A 16,607-nucleotide genomic window follows, 5' to 3' on the forward strand; every position below is an offset into this window, starting at 1 on the left:
TCATCACAGGTTAATTAAAAAATTATGTGAATATGGTGTGAATGGGATTGTGGTTGATTGGATTTCTGATTATCTTAGTGGTAGAACTTTTGCAATGTGTGTGAATGGATGTCTGTCTGATAATTTTAAAGTGATTAGTGTGGTTTCACAGGGCAGTGTGTTGGGAACAATTTTGTTTGTTATTTATGTGAATGATTTTTTTTATTTATGTAAGAATGATTCTAATCTTGGGATGTATCTATATGCTGATGACGCTAAATTGTTCAAGTGTATCTCTTCTAATGATGATATGGAGGCCCTTCAGACATGTCTGGATGTTTTTTTACGGGTGGTGTGTAAAATGGGAGCTTGGGGTGAATGTGGATAAATGTGTCGTTATGAATTATGGGCGTATAGCATGTGGTAAGAGTCTTATACTCTGAATGGTTTACTTCTTGAACATGTGGAATTTGTTAAAGATTTGGGGTTGATATTTGAACCAGACATGTAATTTCATAAACACATTTATAATACAATATTATAAGTGTAATATAACTCTAGGATTGATAAATAGACATACCTAAACCTACTTTTTTAATCTTATATAAATCCCTTTTCAGGTCATAGATAGAGTATGCTGCTTCGGTGTGTACTTATATATATATATAAATATATATATATATATATATTTTTATAATATTCTATAAATTCTACCGAATGTTTGGCCTTAATATGTTTGTAGTTCCTGGAACTACAAACATATTAACATATCATTAACATAAACTGGACATATATCATTAACAATCTGTATTTTCATCCAACTGTATTTTATTTTACTTCATTTATTTATTTTATTATTTTAAAAATACAATGGAGGCTTTTCATTTGCTGGAGGCATAGGAACGTTAGTTCGCGCTTCTCTATTTTCTGTTTATGTTATGTAAAGTATACAAAGTTTTATTTTTCTCAATACCGCAATGTGGAAATATTTTCTCATTTTTTAAATTTTACGTTCTTTGACAATTTTAAAAATAAATGGTAATAAGTATATAATTAAAAAAATTAAAGTATCGAATTCAATTTACTCTAAAACTACTACTACTACTACTACTACTAGCACTCTGATACATAGATTCTGCTACTGTTTTAGATGTTTCATTTAGTACTAGTACAGCCGTCACTCTTACTACTGCTGCTGCGACCACTACTACTATGACATAGTATTAGTGTTAGCTGCTGTATCATTTGTTGTTGATATTATTTTTTTTTCATTGTTCATAACAAAGAAAACTATTTCTGATAAAATCATTTTCAATATTTTATTTTTGTAAAATATATATTTACTACGACAACGAAAATGTACAATAAGAATTTGCACACTTATATATGATTTAGCATTAAGAACATAAAATTAAGATTTCGCGTTTAAATTTATTATGTAACAGAAATATTAATACAAATAAAATAAAAGTTTCCAAAAAATTAACAATTAAAAGCAACATTAGTGGAAAATCAGACGGTATATTATCATCCATTGCCTGTTGTTGTTGTTGCTGCTGAAGCAAATTAGTAGTTGCTGTTGTTGTGCTCGTTGTCGTAGTAATCAGCTGTTAGGTTCAAAGAGCGGTTGTTGATCTAGTAGGGATATTTCTTGCGGTTGTACTTCCAGAAGTTGCTGCTGCCGTTGTTGATCCTGCAAAATTATTAATTGTTAATTAAGTTGCTGCTCCTGTGGCTCTAACTGTCGTTATTTACAAATGCATTATCTTCTCCTGCGCACCCTTTTAGTTTTCTTTCCTTCACCCGTCTGTATTGAAACCAGTAGCGAACCTGGTTGATATCCAGACCGGTTTCAGCTGAAATCCTATCTCTTCTACTCGCGTCCAAAAAATTGTTTTTCACAAACTCATTTTCCAATTTTTCTATCTGCCCCGGACTATGTGCGGTTCTGTGGTGGTCTTTCGTTCTTCTCCTAGGTATCGGTTGCTTGGTAAAAGATGTCTGTGAGCTTGGTTGTTGTGGTTGGAGCAGTGTTAGTTGTGACTGTAGTGGTGGTTGCTGCATTAGCAGTTGTTGTGGTGATGGTTTTTGAAGAAATGGTGGTAGCTGTGGCTGGGGAATTAAAATGTGTGGTTGTTGCGGTTGTGGATTAAAAAATTGTGCTGGCTGTTGTGTGAGAAATGTGGGTTGTTGCGTGAGAAATGTGGGTTGTGTAAAAAATGGTGGTTGTTGTGAAGTTGGTCCTAAAGGCAGTTGCGGGAAATATTGAGGCTGTTGATTGAATGTATGATATTGACTAAAATGAAATTGATGGTGATAATGTTGGTGCACGTTGGCTGGAGGTTGCAGTGGTTGCCTTTGATGAGGTAAGTGTTGTAATTGTGGGTTTGGAAGTTGCAATTGTTGGCACACATGTGTTTGTTGCTGCTGATAATGTAGTTGTGGTTGTTGCTGAGGTGATTGAATTATTTTCGTTTTATCTTGAGTTTGTTGTTGCTCTTGTGGTTGTTCTAGCTCATACAATTGTTGTTTCATTTGTTGCTGTAATGGTTGTTGTTGCTCTGGTTGCAGGAGTGTTTCTTGTTCTATTTGTGTTTGCGGCTGTTGTTTAAATGTTTGGGACTTATGTTCTTGTAAAGAATCTTTTAAGATCTCTAGCATTTCATCGTAATCTAGCTGTGACAGTTGTGTTTGTGTCTGCTGTTGTTTTTCATTAGATTGGAGTTTATACAATTGTTGTTTTTGCTTTTGTTGTTGTTGCTCTTCATCAAAATTCATGAGAGGCTCCAGTTGGGTGTCATTACTCTGTTGCTGTTGATCCGTTTTTGGTAGCTGTGGAGTTACATTATCAAACAGTTAACAAGTTCTGGTTAACATAAGTCTTGGTTAAATTGATATTTTAGACCAAGTTGCCCTCCTTCTGAGTTTTTTCACTACAATTCAGGTTAGTGTTGTACCGATAGTTGAAAATCGCTTATCTATATCGTGTTTTAAATAAATATAATCACTGTTGAAGTACCAAGCTTCAAAGCAAACAAATTAAATATTCAAACAAACTGTTTTTCGGCATGGATAGGCTATCACATTTTGTTGACGACCCTCAATCATATGATGTTAAGTAACTTTGTATGAAATCAACATCAATCAATGTTTGAAATCATTGTCAATCGAGGTTGAATACATACTCATAGACATGCACGAAGCAGCAGCAGTAGTTTAATAGCAATAGTAGTTCAAGTAGTAGTAGTAACGAAACGAAACGAATTTTTATTTGCTTCTCAAAATTAATCTAAAAAAAGAGAGATAAAAAAAAATTTTCTCCCCTTTATATCAATAAGAAGAAGACAGGATGACCACAGTAAAGTTCTTTTCAGAAACTCATCGAGTTTGACCACCTTGACATAATTTTTAAAATGTTATAAGTTTTCAACAGAATTTAAACGTAATTTCAAAAACAAAAAATTTATGTTTTAAACTTAAGTAAATATTCTTTTAACTTTTTTTTAAAATTGTTTAACGAAATAAATTCAAAATTAAATCCACTGTTTAAAATTTCGTTCCAGATTCTCGGTCCCTTGCAATACACGCGAGAGAACAAAATATTCGTTTTCGATTTGTTAGAGACATTGTTGTTTCATCCTGAAATAACTGTTAAATAAATCAGATAATCGATTGGTTAACTGTTTATAAACAAAAATCATCAGAAAGTAAATGCTGAGTTTTGAGAAATTCAAGTTTCGCGTGCTGTTGAACAATGGTTGACTGTGTTCAAATCGTTTGGATCTCGTTATCAATCTAACTGCTCTTTTGAATAATATTTCCATTGGTAAGGTTGATGTGTGGTACGATGAAGCCCATACAATGTTGCAGTAGTGTATTAACGGAATGCACAGGGAATTACACAGAAGATTCAAACAGTTTTTTGGCAAAAATGATTTTACTCTGTTTATCATTCCTATTTACTTTGAAAGTTTGGATGATACTTGTTTTATGTGCTGTTTGAAGGAGAGTTTCTGATCGAGCAGCATGCCTAGAAGTTTTAAACATTTTGTTTCAACAATTGTGTTGTTACCTAGGATGATTTTATACGGCTCCTTGTAATTTAGATATTGTACGGGTCCAAAAACCATAATTTGGCTTTTTGAACTGTTAATTGAAAGTTTATTGGCTTCGAACCAAGAGATTATGTTTTTTAACTCTCTGTTTGTTTCCTCAGTAAGTTCTTTCATTGATCTGCCGCTGCTAAAAACATTCGTGTCATCAGCATAAATTACGTAGTCAAAAAACGCTGATGCTGCTGGAAGATCGTTTATGTACAATATAAATAACAAAGGACCTAGGATGCTTCCTTGAGGCACACCGTTGTTGTTTCCGAGCAGACTGGAAATTTCATCGTTCACATAGACAAATTGTTTTCTTTCTGTTAAGTAGCTACGAAACCAATGCAGTGATGTATTTCTAAAACCGTACTTTTCCAACTTGTTGAGCATGATGTCGTGGTTGATGCAATCAAATGCTTTCGACAGATCTAAACACGTTCCAATGACAAATCTTTTACATTCAGTATTGATGCCAATCTTGCGAACTAGTTCTACGATTGCTGATTCTGTAGAAAATTTCTCTCTGAAACCAAATTGGAAATTTGACAAAATATTATTTTTTTGCAAAAAAACTAGTCATTCGTCGGTGCATTAGTTTTTCAAGTATTTTTGAAAATGCTGGCAAGAGTGATATAGGGCGAAAATTTGATAAATCTGTTTTTCCTTTAATTTTTTAAATAGGAATTACCTTGGCGATTTTGAGACAGCTTGGAAATTTGCCCTTTTCAAAAGATAGATTTATCAAATATTCTAGAACAAACACAGTAGAATGAATCGTAGAGACGACAATTTTTGTTGGTATGTCATCGTAGCCACTTGATGTTTTTTGTTTCAAAGATTTTGTTGTTGCAATGATCTCATCAACCGTTGCGTATCTACAAAAAAAACGAGTTGGAAACAAATGTCTTGAAGTAATTCTTCCAGTGAGAATTCCGTGGAATGAGCTTCAGTAAATTCGGTGCTAATTCAACAAAATAGTTATTTAAAGCATTTGCTGGGTCAATTTCTTCATTTGTTAATTTTTGTATACTATCGGGTTTTACGTCTTTTCCGTGTTTTAACTCGTTCAGAGCAGTCCACGTTTTTTTGCTATCTCCTCTATATTTTTCAAAAAGATGATGATAATAATTTTTTTTTAAAGATTTATTTAGTTTATTACAAGTTATTTTAAGGCTTTTGAATTTATTTAAATTATTATTATTAGGAATCAAAAGAAACTTTTTGTAACTTTTATTTCTTTTTGTGATGAGATTTTTTAACTCAGAAGAGACCCAAGGTTTGTTTTTTATTGTTTTTATGATAGTATTTCGATTGGTAACTTGACAGCATTCACGAAAAGTAGTAGTAGTAGTAATAGTAGTAGTAGTAGTAGTAGTAGTAGTAGTAGTAGTAGTAGTAGTAGTAGTAGTAGTAGTAGTAGTAGTAGTAGCAGTAGTAGTAGTAGTAGTAGTAGTAGTAGTAGTAGTAGTAGTAGTAGTAGTAGTAGGAAAGCAAAAGAATTTTTAATTTTTAAGTTTTAATTTGTCCTATGCTTAACCGTTGTTTTTTCAATATTTTAATCCGTGCGCCAGCCAAATAAATTCACATAATTCACATAATTCTTAGATAAAAATAATAATCATTTTATTGTTTTTTGATCATTTTATTGATCTGTTCATATTGTACACTTGTTTTTTTGATTATTTTTTTGTTGGTCTCTGAACATTTTTAACATTTTATAAAATAATTTCATCATGTACATCATTTTATTTTTATTAATATATCACGTTCACACCACACGACTTGCAACAACCATTCATTCGAACAATTTGCACGAATGCATGGAAAATGAATGGATGGATTATTAAATAAATGAATGGATGAATGAAAGAATGAATGATCGGACGAACGAATAAATGAATTAATGAATGAATTAATTAATTAATAAAAAGAGCAGCACTATACTAATCTTCCTTTTTTATATATAAAAATGCAGTTTAGAGTAACTTGCAGGTAGATGGTGATGAATGTAAAGGATGATACCGCCAAAGGGTCTTGTTGGAACCATTTTATTCTATATTTATATAATTATATACGTGTATATATATATATATATATATTATATATATGCTGTTTATAGGTCGGTCGAAAGCACACGTTGATTATATCGCACGGAAGAAATAATGAATGAATGAATGAATAAATAAATGAATAAATAAATAAATGAATGAAGGAATCAATCAATTAATTTGCTTATAAAGCGCTATTTCCGCGATTTTCAGCAACGCTCCTCAATGAATTTTGCAAACAGATGGTTCTTGAGATCCGCTCTGAACTTCTTAAGTGATGGAGAAGTAGTCAGAGAAGTAGGTAGAGAGTTCCAGAGAAAAGGGCCAGAAAAAAGCAAATGCAGTTTTAGCAAAAGAGTGTTTGACACGAGTTAAGAAGAAACGAGAAGAAGACGATCGTAAACCGGGGCGTTTAGGTTCAGTTAATATATCTGATAAGTATGTTAGGAAATAATTTAGATTGAGACTGAATGAATGAATGAATAAAAAAAATGAAAAAAAAAAGAAAACATATAAGAATATATGAACGAACCAGAGAATAAATGAATGAATAAATACATAAAATTTAAATTGTAGCGTGCCTTGGCTTTCTGAACGAGGGGCATAAAAAGGTTAAAGGTTACTCTCTCTCTTTTGCATTAGCTTCGGTATATGAATACGCGTGCAAACCACGCATCATACACATTGCATATGATAGGCGGGGATCTCTTTGTATTCGAACCCAGTCATTGCAATAGCACAACCAGGCGCCTTTAACCATTGAGCCATCACGCCGCCCCATAAATGGAGTGAAGTGTGTGTATATATATATATATATATATACACATATATATATATATACACACACACACATATATATATATATATATATATATATATATGATATAGATAGATATTTAGATAGATAAATATTTATGGGTTACATTAAAATTGAAGTAATTCAGCCTAGTAGATAGACCACCGTTCATTGATGTCATGAAGGTCGTGGGTTAAGATGGCGACGACGTGCCTGTGCTATGGCGGATTGCTTCCGAGTGCTTTAAAGACGTTCACATTTATTTCAAACAACTCTTTCATGCAGGTGAGAACATTTGAATAAAATCTCGTGAATGCTAAATATTTAAATAACTTCCGTTTTGTGTTTTACAAATTTGCTTTGGTTTGGATTTTGGAATATTTGCCCCATTCCATTTGTCTGGTGGTTCAGTTGGTTGCCTACATAACATAGCATTTCTGTTGCAGTGCATTTTGATTTATTTTGCTTTTTTTATTTTATTCATCATAACTTTATATCATCATTAATTTTATTAATTCTATTCATTCAATTGTTTTTCTTAGTTTTAAAATTTAATTTAATCATTTATTTTTAACGATCAAAATCATAATAATGGCAGAGTTTGGCGTGTGGCAACCAGCACATCATAAGAAGGTCTGCTTCGTTTGTCATATGCAACAGAAAGCTCAAACAACTCAACAATTCATCTCAATCTGTCAGTCATCGACTTGACAGGTCTTCTAAGAACTCTGTATGTGAAAATGAAAAGTGTTATAACTTGTGTAACCTTAGTGTGTATATAAAATAAAATTATCATTTTATTTTTATTGCATCAATTTCTTTGTTTAATTAATTACTTCAATTATCTATATTCATCTGACTGAATCTGTTCTCTACTTTATGGCTATTCTATTTTATTATTTTTCCATATATTTGTTTTTATATTTTTGTTGTTGTCATAAACTTTTACTACTTAAAAGGTTGCAACAGTGAGTTTTTTGAACACATTTTGGGACAAAATAACATTCAAATCTGGTAAAAGATTATCTAAATCAGTGAGAAGTTTCATTATTCAATTATTGTGTTATCGAACTCTTAATGATTGGATTTGATTGCCTTATCATCTGCAGTTTCTACTTTTTTATATTTTAATGTTCCATTAGTGAGCAAGATTTTAAGAGATTACTAATTTAATTAATTGTTTAAAAAAATATTTTTTCACAGACAATAAAAAAATCTGCCTTACGATTGTATCTCTGTTGTATTGAACTTGTTAGCCATGACACATTCATCCGAGGTAAATCTTTTTCAAGACAACATATCTTGGTCATCTACCTCATGCTTTCAAACATTTTTAATCATCAACCTTATATCCATTGTTTTTGTTTTGTTATGTTTTAAAAAATATTAATTTGGCATTTTAATACTAGAATTTGGCTTGTCAGACACATTCAACTCATGGTTCAGAGTCTTAGAACTGCATTTATGGTTATTTTATATTAATTAATTAATTAATTAATTTATATATTTTGTAAAAAAAAGTTATATATATAACTTTCCTTTCTTCATTGTAATATGACTAATGATTAAACCATGGTCTTTGATCATAGCAATAATAACTTTATTTTTCAATCATTTCAAAACCACACATCATAAGGGTTAATGTGTCTTCATGTATGTACCACGCGAACACATCTACACATAATTAATATTTATATATAAGAATATTCAAAAAAATTAAAATCGTAATGTTGAATATAAAACAATTATATATATATAGAGTTTTACAATATTTTTTTGAAAATGATTAATTTAAATATGTTTATGTATTATATATATATATTTATATTTATATATATTTTATATATTTTCATAAGTATCTTTTAAAAATATCCTTAGTTGTTAAAAGTAAAAAACAAGACATACATCAGAGTTTTATATTCGACCATTTCAGACTGTTTTATTTACACATTCTTTTTTTGTTTATGGTGTTAAGCTATTGACATTGTTAAATGCTGGTTTTAAATTATCATCGACTTTTATTAATTCAAAAAACTTATTGTTCCGTTAATAATTACAGATTATTTTCAACTTTGTAATTATTACTGTTTATTTTATAGTTTTGGCCTTAACAAATTAGTTAAAAGCATTTCTTAGGTTTAATAATATTTTTGATTATATGACTGGAACATGTCTGGTTTTTTTTTTGTATTTTCTGTTAGGGCGGCCCAATAAGCTCTTCTGCAGGTGACCAGTTTTTTTGGCAAATAAAAGAATATGGCAAAAAACAATAAATATATATATTTATATGTGTTTAAAAATTGCGTAGCCTAATTTTAAATGTTGTTACTTTACTGATCATGACAGGATGCTGATGGTTCGATTGTCAGATGAGGGCAAAGATGGTCTGGCTCTGAGGAATTCCATCATCAATTATATGTGGCAGGACATCGACAAGAAGACTAAAAAATTAGGAGTATGTTATTTTGACTGCATTACATGACTTCATACTGCATGTTTTACATGCAGTATGAAGTCTTACATGCTTACCTTATCTTACATGCTTTTCTCTGTACTTGAATGAGTGAATGAATTGGTTTGATGGTGTCAGTTAGAACTCTCATGGATCCTTTACTTACAGGAACTGTGGTACATTGAATTTATCATATAATAATAATTACTTTTTGTGTAATTGTTTCATTTTGATGTTATATTCAATTCTTAATAAAATTTTCACCATGGTTTTCATCGCTGCTATACTGTCATGATTTATGTCACCAGCAACATCAAAGCAATCATTTTATTGTGATTACCACCATCACTTATTTACAATGATAAGCTTTATCATTGATAAGCAATGATAAGTCATTATGATAAGCTTTATCATTGATAAGCAATGATAAGCAATGATAAGTTACATCATCGAATTACCACCATCACTTATTTACAATGATAAAAAGTTGAGAACATTTTTGAATTGTTTAAGTTAAATGTATTAATATTTTATTCTTAATTTTATTCATTTTTTAAGTTTAAATGTATCGATGTTATATTTCTAAGTTTATTCATGAAAATTTAAGAACATTGAAGAATTTAAAAGACATTTATGTTATTGTGTTTTTTTTTTATTTTTTTTTGATTACTTACTATGTTATTTCTTGTTTTATGGGAGTCAACCCTAGATAAGCATTTATTGCTAGGCTAACTTTTTCACTTTTTTGTGAATAAATGGAATTAAAAAAAAAGCTTCAACCATCATCACCACCATCATTACCACTCACCACATCAGGAATTAGCTACAATGACAGCCAGAAGGGAAGGGGTGATGGATATTTCTGAACAGTTTAAGGCTGCACTTTTCAGCTATGATGAGGTCGGTGAGATTGATGGTGATATAGATGGTGATTGGAGCCATGTGCCAGTGGTAAATGATGGTAGCTAATGCACTTGCATACGGCATGCTAATATTGATAGAGGATATTGATGATGGAAATTGTAAAAACGTTCACACTTGGGATGATTTTTTGGTTATCCTGATTCAATTTTCTATTGTTACAAACTTTTCAAAATTTCTCAACCTCTTTTTGCTGCTGAAACAATTCTCGGTTTCTTGAATATTTTTACTAAATTAAATCTCATTTCTGAAAATTATTACGACACAAAATAATAAATTAATGGCTACAGTCTTACAAATGATGAAAGTTGATATTATATATTCATGGTGGTGATAATATGATATGCACGCGTTGCAAACTTAACTGATCGGATGTTTCATTCTCAGGGTCTGCTTGGCGATGACAAGCAGCTGGCTGGGGCTCTGTGGAGGAATTTTTTCGACAAAAATTGTAACAACGCTCATGATTTAGAGAGGATGGTTGAATATGTCCGCAAACAGGTCTACCATTTTGATTGGATGATTTGAATGTTGATGGTCACTTTTAATTGGTTAATTATTTTTAGTATCTTCTGTTTTATACTATCTCTAATCATGTCGATTCACCACGCACAGATGAACCACCTGGATCGGTACTCCAGTGAGGAATTGCTGAACACAGGTTGCACATCTTTCTACATACGTTTATATTTTTTGGTTTGCTTTGCTTTCATTTGCGGTTTAGGAACTTAATTAAGTCCTTCAAAGATACGTAACGGTTATATGGTGACCAAAATGCAGGTTCAGAATGTGAAAATCTTTTTCTGGTTTTAAAATTGAAATGAATTAATAATGAAATAATAGAGCAGATGAATGAAAAATATAGCAGCACATTTGCTATCCTATCTTATGGCGATAAATAACTTAACCTGTACTGCACTCGTTGCAGGTATCGTCGAGTTTTTGCCTCTCATCGACAGCACTGAGATGAGGTCGAGGAATAAACTGATTTTGGTCCAAATTTTCAAACGAATCTAATGTACATATTAGTAACTTAATTGATTTTTATTTCATATAATATTAATACTAATGCAGTATTTTTCAATTTGTTGTCCTTGGCGTTTGTATATTATTATCCCTCTAACTCTTTTTTATTTACAGAAGTTTTGGTTATTTTTGGACATTAGTTTTGAATTTTTGAGCAGTTATGCAGTGACAATAGAATTTTTTCAAAATGTTTTGAAAAGTGCTGTCACTGAAAATAAATCAAACGTCACGAACATTCAATTTTAAAACCTCCTTTACAACGATATATAATTAAAAAAAATATTTAAAACGGTTCATTTTATTTCTGTTATAGTTCTTAATAGTTCTTATAATAAGTATAAATATCAATTATAATTGTTAATTTAATAAAAAGGACTATTTCGGTGTTTTTTTGATGTGTCAATCTGATCTGTCACTCCTCAAACTTTTTGGGTACCAGCAACGAAGTACCCTCGTGCCCCAGTGGCAGGATTGATATAATCATCAGTCTTCACTATGCTCCTATGCACTCTGCATCATTGTTCAATCGTAACATTATATATACATGCACGAGTGCGTGCGCGCGCGTGTGTGGCATGTTTATTTGTGTATGTGCAGAAATAATTACGTGAACAATAATGAGGAACCCTGACCTGTGAGCAACGCTTGAAAATATGCTGAAGAATGCTGAGACAATGAGGAGTCCGTAGGAGAAGTGTGGGTAGTTGATCTCGTGCTGAGGCAGCCAGAATGGATCGAACTTGTACGCCAGACCAAATATCAACACCGATGATACCTTCATCACACCTGTGTATATGTGGGTGGGTAAGGTAGTTCTGCATTTATTGCATATTTTGGTCATTAGCAATGAAATCATTTATTGATTCACTATTTACAAATCTACAAAATGTAACAACATTCAGAATTATGCACAGGCGCGTTGTTAAAACCCATCACACAGTACATCAAAATCTGACGTGCATTTAAGCCAGCTTAGTGTACAGCTGTTCATTTTGAGAGTAGTGCAAAACATGCCACAACACATAATACCTTTTATCAAGTACAAGCAAACTTTTAATTTTGAATAGGTTATCACAATGACTTTGCTAATTAATGTTCATTCATTAGCGTTAGAGAATGTTCAGGAATAACTTTCAGAGCATTCCAACTCACATGTAGCAACAGTGATCCAAGTCACGGATTGTACCATTGAGTAAGGAGCTCTCTTCCTGCCAATGCCTAAGTTTGATACATGAAAGATTTATTATGTTCATCTTTTGGTTAAATTGTTTAATTCCAAATTTGAAATATACATATAGAAATTCCTGAAAATTTATTTATTTAAACTCAACAATTTCAACCTGAATTGTCCCTTTGCAAGGAGGCAACCCACAGTGCAGCGTCCAGGATGACGAGAATGATCTCAAGCATTAGGCAGATAGTCACAAGGATCTGAATGACAATGAACCAGGCTGTGGCGACATGAACAATTCATAAATTACAACTGAGATGAAGTTAAAACGAATGTTTATTTATAAATTGTGAGAAAATTTGTGTTATTTAAATAAAACATGTCAAACACATTTTTTAAATTCATGCAAATGTCAATAACTGTAAAATAAAAGAGACTAACGAGGCATAATGAAGGATCGAATCTCATACAACTCTGGAGCAAGGATCCACCAGCAACCATAGTAAGCCTTCTGAGCTGGGTCGTACTCCAACAACATCCCAGCAAAACATACCTCCCATAGGCCCATTTTTCGAAATCCTGAATAAACTCTATAATAAAATAACAAAACAGAGTATCACTGCATCAAATACTGTAGTAATCTTATTTAATAGTTTAATAATAATTCAATTATTAAAACATTTTTAACTAAAACTACTAACTAAAGCTAAACTAATGGTTATTAACTATCTCAAGCTAATTGAATGATTGAATAAAACAAATGAATTGAATAAATAATCACAAATAAATGAATAAAATAAAAAACCTGGGCCATGATATTATCCAGTAGGGAGTGACGAACGATATGAATAAAAGAATAAAAGCAAAAATGTCCAAGACTAAGAACGCCAGTAAGACGCGTAGCTTACCTTCAAAGGAAGACATCATCTATTGATATCAAATTAATTAATTAAATTAATACATTAAGCTCTCATAATTTTAATAATTTAAAATTTAATGCGAGTTTCTGCTATTTTAGCTTTTTTTATGATCTGTTCGTATTTCTTTTGAAACAAACCAGGTAAGAAGGTAATAAAGTACAGGTAGACTCTGTTTATTTTCGAAGCAGTTTTTTAAAAATTAATTAACGTATTGATTTTTAAATGAATTACAATTGAATATTTATTAAGTTTTTTGAATATTTTTAAAAATTACAAATGTAGAGTACAGTTGTTGATACAAGTACTTTCTACAATGATAAATTTGAAACTAATTAAAACAAATTTTAAATCTATGTTTAATAATTTTGAGCGATATTTTGCAGTCTCAAGCTAAAGTCTAAAGAAGTTAAAATGGTTCGCCTGAAACAGAGGTAAAGTATATTTTTTTATCGATTGTTTTTTTTCACGTTTAAATAATTTTAATACATTATTTTGAAATTTTAGATACATACTCTGCGAATTAAGAACTAGCAAAGACAAGTACTCCACACTGCCATTCAAGGAAAGTGACATCTACCGAGCTGTTTTTGAATCCATCGTGTCACTCCATGGCGATTATGGTATCGGAGTTCTGAAATCCTCTCTCAGTGGTGATTTTTTATAAATAATTTCTAGTGAACAACATTATGACAAAAATAAATATTAAAGAAAAATTAATTAATTAAATTAAAGTTAAACAAATTTAATTAATAAATAATTTCATTTAAGAGACATTTTAAATAAATTGTTTAAAATGCCACAAATGCTCATTGCCTCAATTGACTCTGCCTAACTAAGCATTTTGTTGCTTACACTGTTGAGAGCACCAACTTACAAATGATATGATCATGTCATGATAGCACTCAAACAAACCAATAATCAGTGATGAGAAAGACAATGGTAGATAATTTATGCTGATTCCAATGTAAACTTGCATTATTGATGGCATTTGTTGTAGTAGTAGTATTACTAATATGGTGATTAAAAAAAGGGTATTACCATTTTAAAATTTTTTTTTTACTGTGAGTCTTCAGACATGTTAATGATGATAGTGAAGTTGAATAACATTTGAAATGTTGCAGTTAAGTACCTCAACCCTCACACACGCATGGTTCTGATAAGAGCCAAAAGAGAGCATCATTCCAAGGTCATTCAGTCTATAGCTTTCATCAGAAAGATTAATGGATTGGACGTGGCGTTTCATACTTTGCACGCTGGAGGTACACACTCCATTTTCAATATTCTTAAATTGATAACTTGATGTAATATATATGTATAATGGCCTGCTAGAAGAACAAAGTGCTGTAGAAGAAAATATACTCAATTGAAAAGACTTGTAACAAGCTTATAAAACATTAACATAAATGTTTTTTTATTTAGTCTAAATTAAAGCATTTGCTGTTATAACTTAATTGAAGCTAAATGTTTATTCATTAATTTGTATTAAAATTTTATTTATAAGGTTCAATAAGATCATGTGAAAAATATTTAGTGAGGTACCACATGTGGCAACTACCCAAGCTGATTCAGTCCTGCCAGAACCAAGGTAGTGAGAGAATCACTTTATCTTTTGCTACACTCTCATCAGTTAATGTTGCTTTTAAACTGATGAATTAATTTTTTGATTTAATTGAAAAATTGTTGAGCATTTCTCAAACCTAATTTGTTAATTTAAAAATGTGAAATGATTGACAAACAAAAAGCTGGTGGAACATCCTTGAATTTCAAATTAATCAAATTGCAGAGAAAAAGGAAGAGCTGTGGCAGTCAGCAGTGACGACCATGCAGAAACTGGACAATTGATGATGCATTTTTCTACAAATTTTATGTGTTCACCAACGAACACGTGATGTGTATATAACATATTTAATTATTTTAATATTGTGTTTGTGTGTGTGTTTAATAAGCTTACATTGTAAGCTTATTAAAATCTACTTATAATTTTATTTATCTTTTAATCTCTTACTGAATTTATTAAATTTGTATCGAATCTAATAGTTTCTAACCCACTAACAACAAACTTGATGTGTTTAATCTTGTTCATATATGTTTTATCATAGTCGTCGCCTTTTTTAAAAATTCAAGAATACTTAGAAAGTACAAGAATTATTAAATAGCTTGACGCCCAACTAAATTCATCAAAGCAGGTCATTCGAGGAAATATTTCAACAGCAACGGCTATACAGCTGACCAGTTTAAACAGCTGTCAAACATGTTTATTGCATAATATTGCCCAAACAAGCACCTACAACAAGCAAAAATTTGCGTCATGTGATTAGAACAGGAGTGGGCAAACCTTTTGCTGTGAGGGCCGCATTGAGAACTAACATTTGAAAGGCCGCATATGTACTTAAATTTCGACCTGGGGGAGAATTTTTTTCGATTTGTGGCTCCTTTTTTTGGTTATAATGTCTGGCTGACACCACATTTTTTTGGCGAACAAAGTCTCGCGGGCCGCGTAAAATAGCTTCGCGGGCCGCATAAAATAAACCGTAGTAAAAAATAAATACGGTCTGAAAATTTCTAAAAAAAATACCAAACCATACTGTTGAAGTCTTCAAAACTTAGCAAAGTACGGATATCGACGAAAACATTATTAAAAATATATACCAAAACTTGACGCAGAGACCACCTAATTGCCTACACCATAATATAAAAATAATACCGTATTATGTGAAAATATACCATATAACACTATCACCTCATAACACCTAAGTAGTATATGCCTTATAACGTCGTCGTTTAAGATTGTGAAAGTCATCCTTACTATCGGGTAGTGAGGCATCGATACGTTAAAGCCGCTACTGCGTTTCATTTTACTTACAAATCCGGACGTCATCAATTTCTTCGATCAGTTTATCTGCTTCGTAAGTAATTGTTATCAGGCAATGATCTGGTACTAGTTTAAAAAAATTAAACAGGTGGTTAGATAGTCCCAGCAACACATTGAATGATAACGAATCTCAAAATCACAAATTGACTTATAAAATTCTCTTAGGTTGATTGAATCGATTAGATTAGTCTACATGGAAATTGCTAATTCAAATTCCATTTTCGTCAACGCTGTTTTACAGATTAATTTTATGTCACCAGTACAGACTAAACTATTGCATTTATTGAACTGAGGAAAACTTTTTTTACAAATGTTTTTTAAT

General features: G+C 31.3%; 3 protein-coding genes across 3 annotated transcripts; 1 reads left to right on the forward strand and 2 right to left on the reverse strand.

Annotated features, from left to right (window-relative positions):
• Positions 1-1,761: 1,761 nt before the first annotated feature.
• On the reverse strand, positions 1,762-1,941 carry HELRODRAFT_148585 (hypothetical protein; the record flags this gene model as incomplete). The annotated part of the gene is made up of 1 exon (XM_009030267.1): positions 1,762-1,941. A coding segment is annotated over one exon (180 nt), but the record flags the coding sequence as incomplete, so codon positions are not given.
• Positions 1,942-8,129: 6,188 nt separating this feature from the next.
• On the forward strand, positions 8,130-10,824 carry HELRODRAFT_88673 (hypothetical protein; the record flags this gene model as incomplete). The annotated part of the gene is made up of 5 exons (XM_009030180.1): positions 8,130-8,199; positions 8,333-8,390; positions 9,270-9,382; positions 10,199-10,275; positions 10,684-10,824. Coding segments are annotated over 5 exons (459 nt in total), but the record flags the coding sequence as incomplete, so codon positions are not given.
• A 624-nt stretch (positions 10,825-11,448) lies between these two features.
• Positions 11,449-13,550, reverse strand: HELRODRAFT_194101 (hypothetical protein). The gene is made up of 6 exons (XM_009030268.1): positions 13,299-13,550; positions 12,935-13,083; positions 12,663-12,773; positions 12,475-12,540; positions 11,955-12,108; positions 11,449-11,832 (listed from the first exon to the last, which is right to left on the reverse strand). The coding sequence occupies exons 1-6, from the start codon at positions 13,418-13,420 to the stop codon at positions 11,742-11,744; spliced, it is 693 nt and encodes a 230-aa protein (XP_009028516.1). The 5' UTR covers positions 13,421-13,550; the 3' UTR covers positions 11,449-11,741.
• Positions 13,551-16,607: the final 3,057 nt, after the last annotated feature.

Source organism: Helobdella robusta, assembly GCF_000326865.2.
Source record: "Helobdella robusta unplaced genomic scaffold HELROscaffold_66, whole genome shotgun sequence".
In the NCBI taxonomy this organism is placed as follows: Eukaryota; Metazoa; Annelida; class Clitellata; order Rhynchobdellida; family Glossiphoniidae; genus Helobdella; species Helobdella robusta.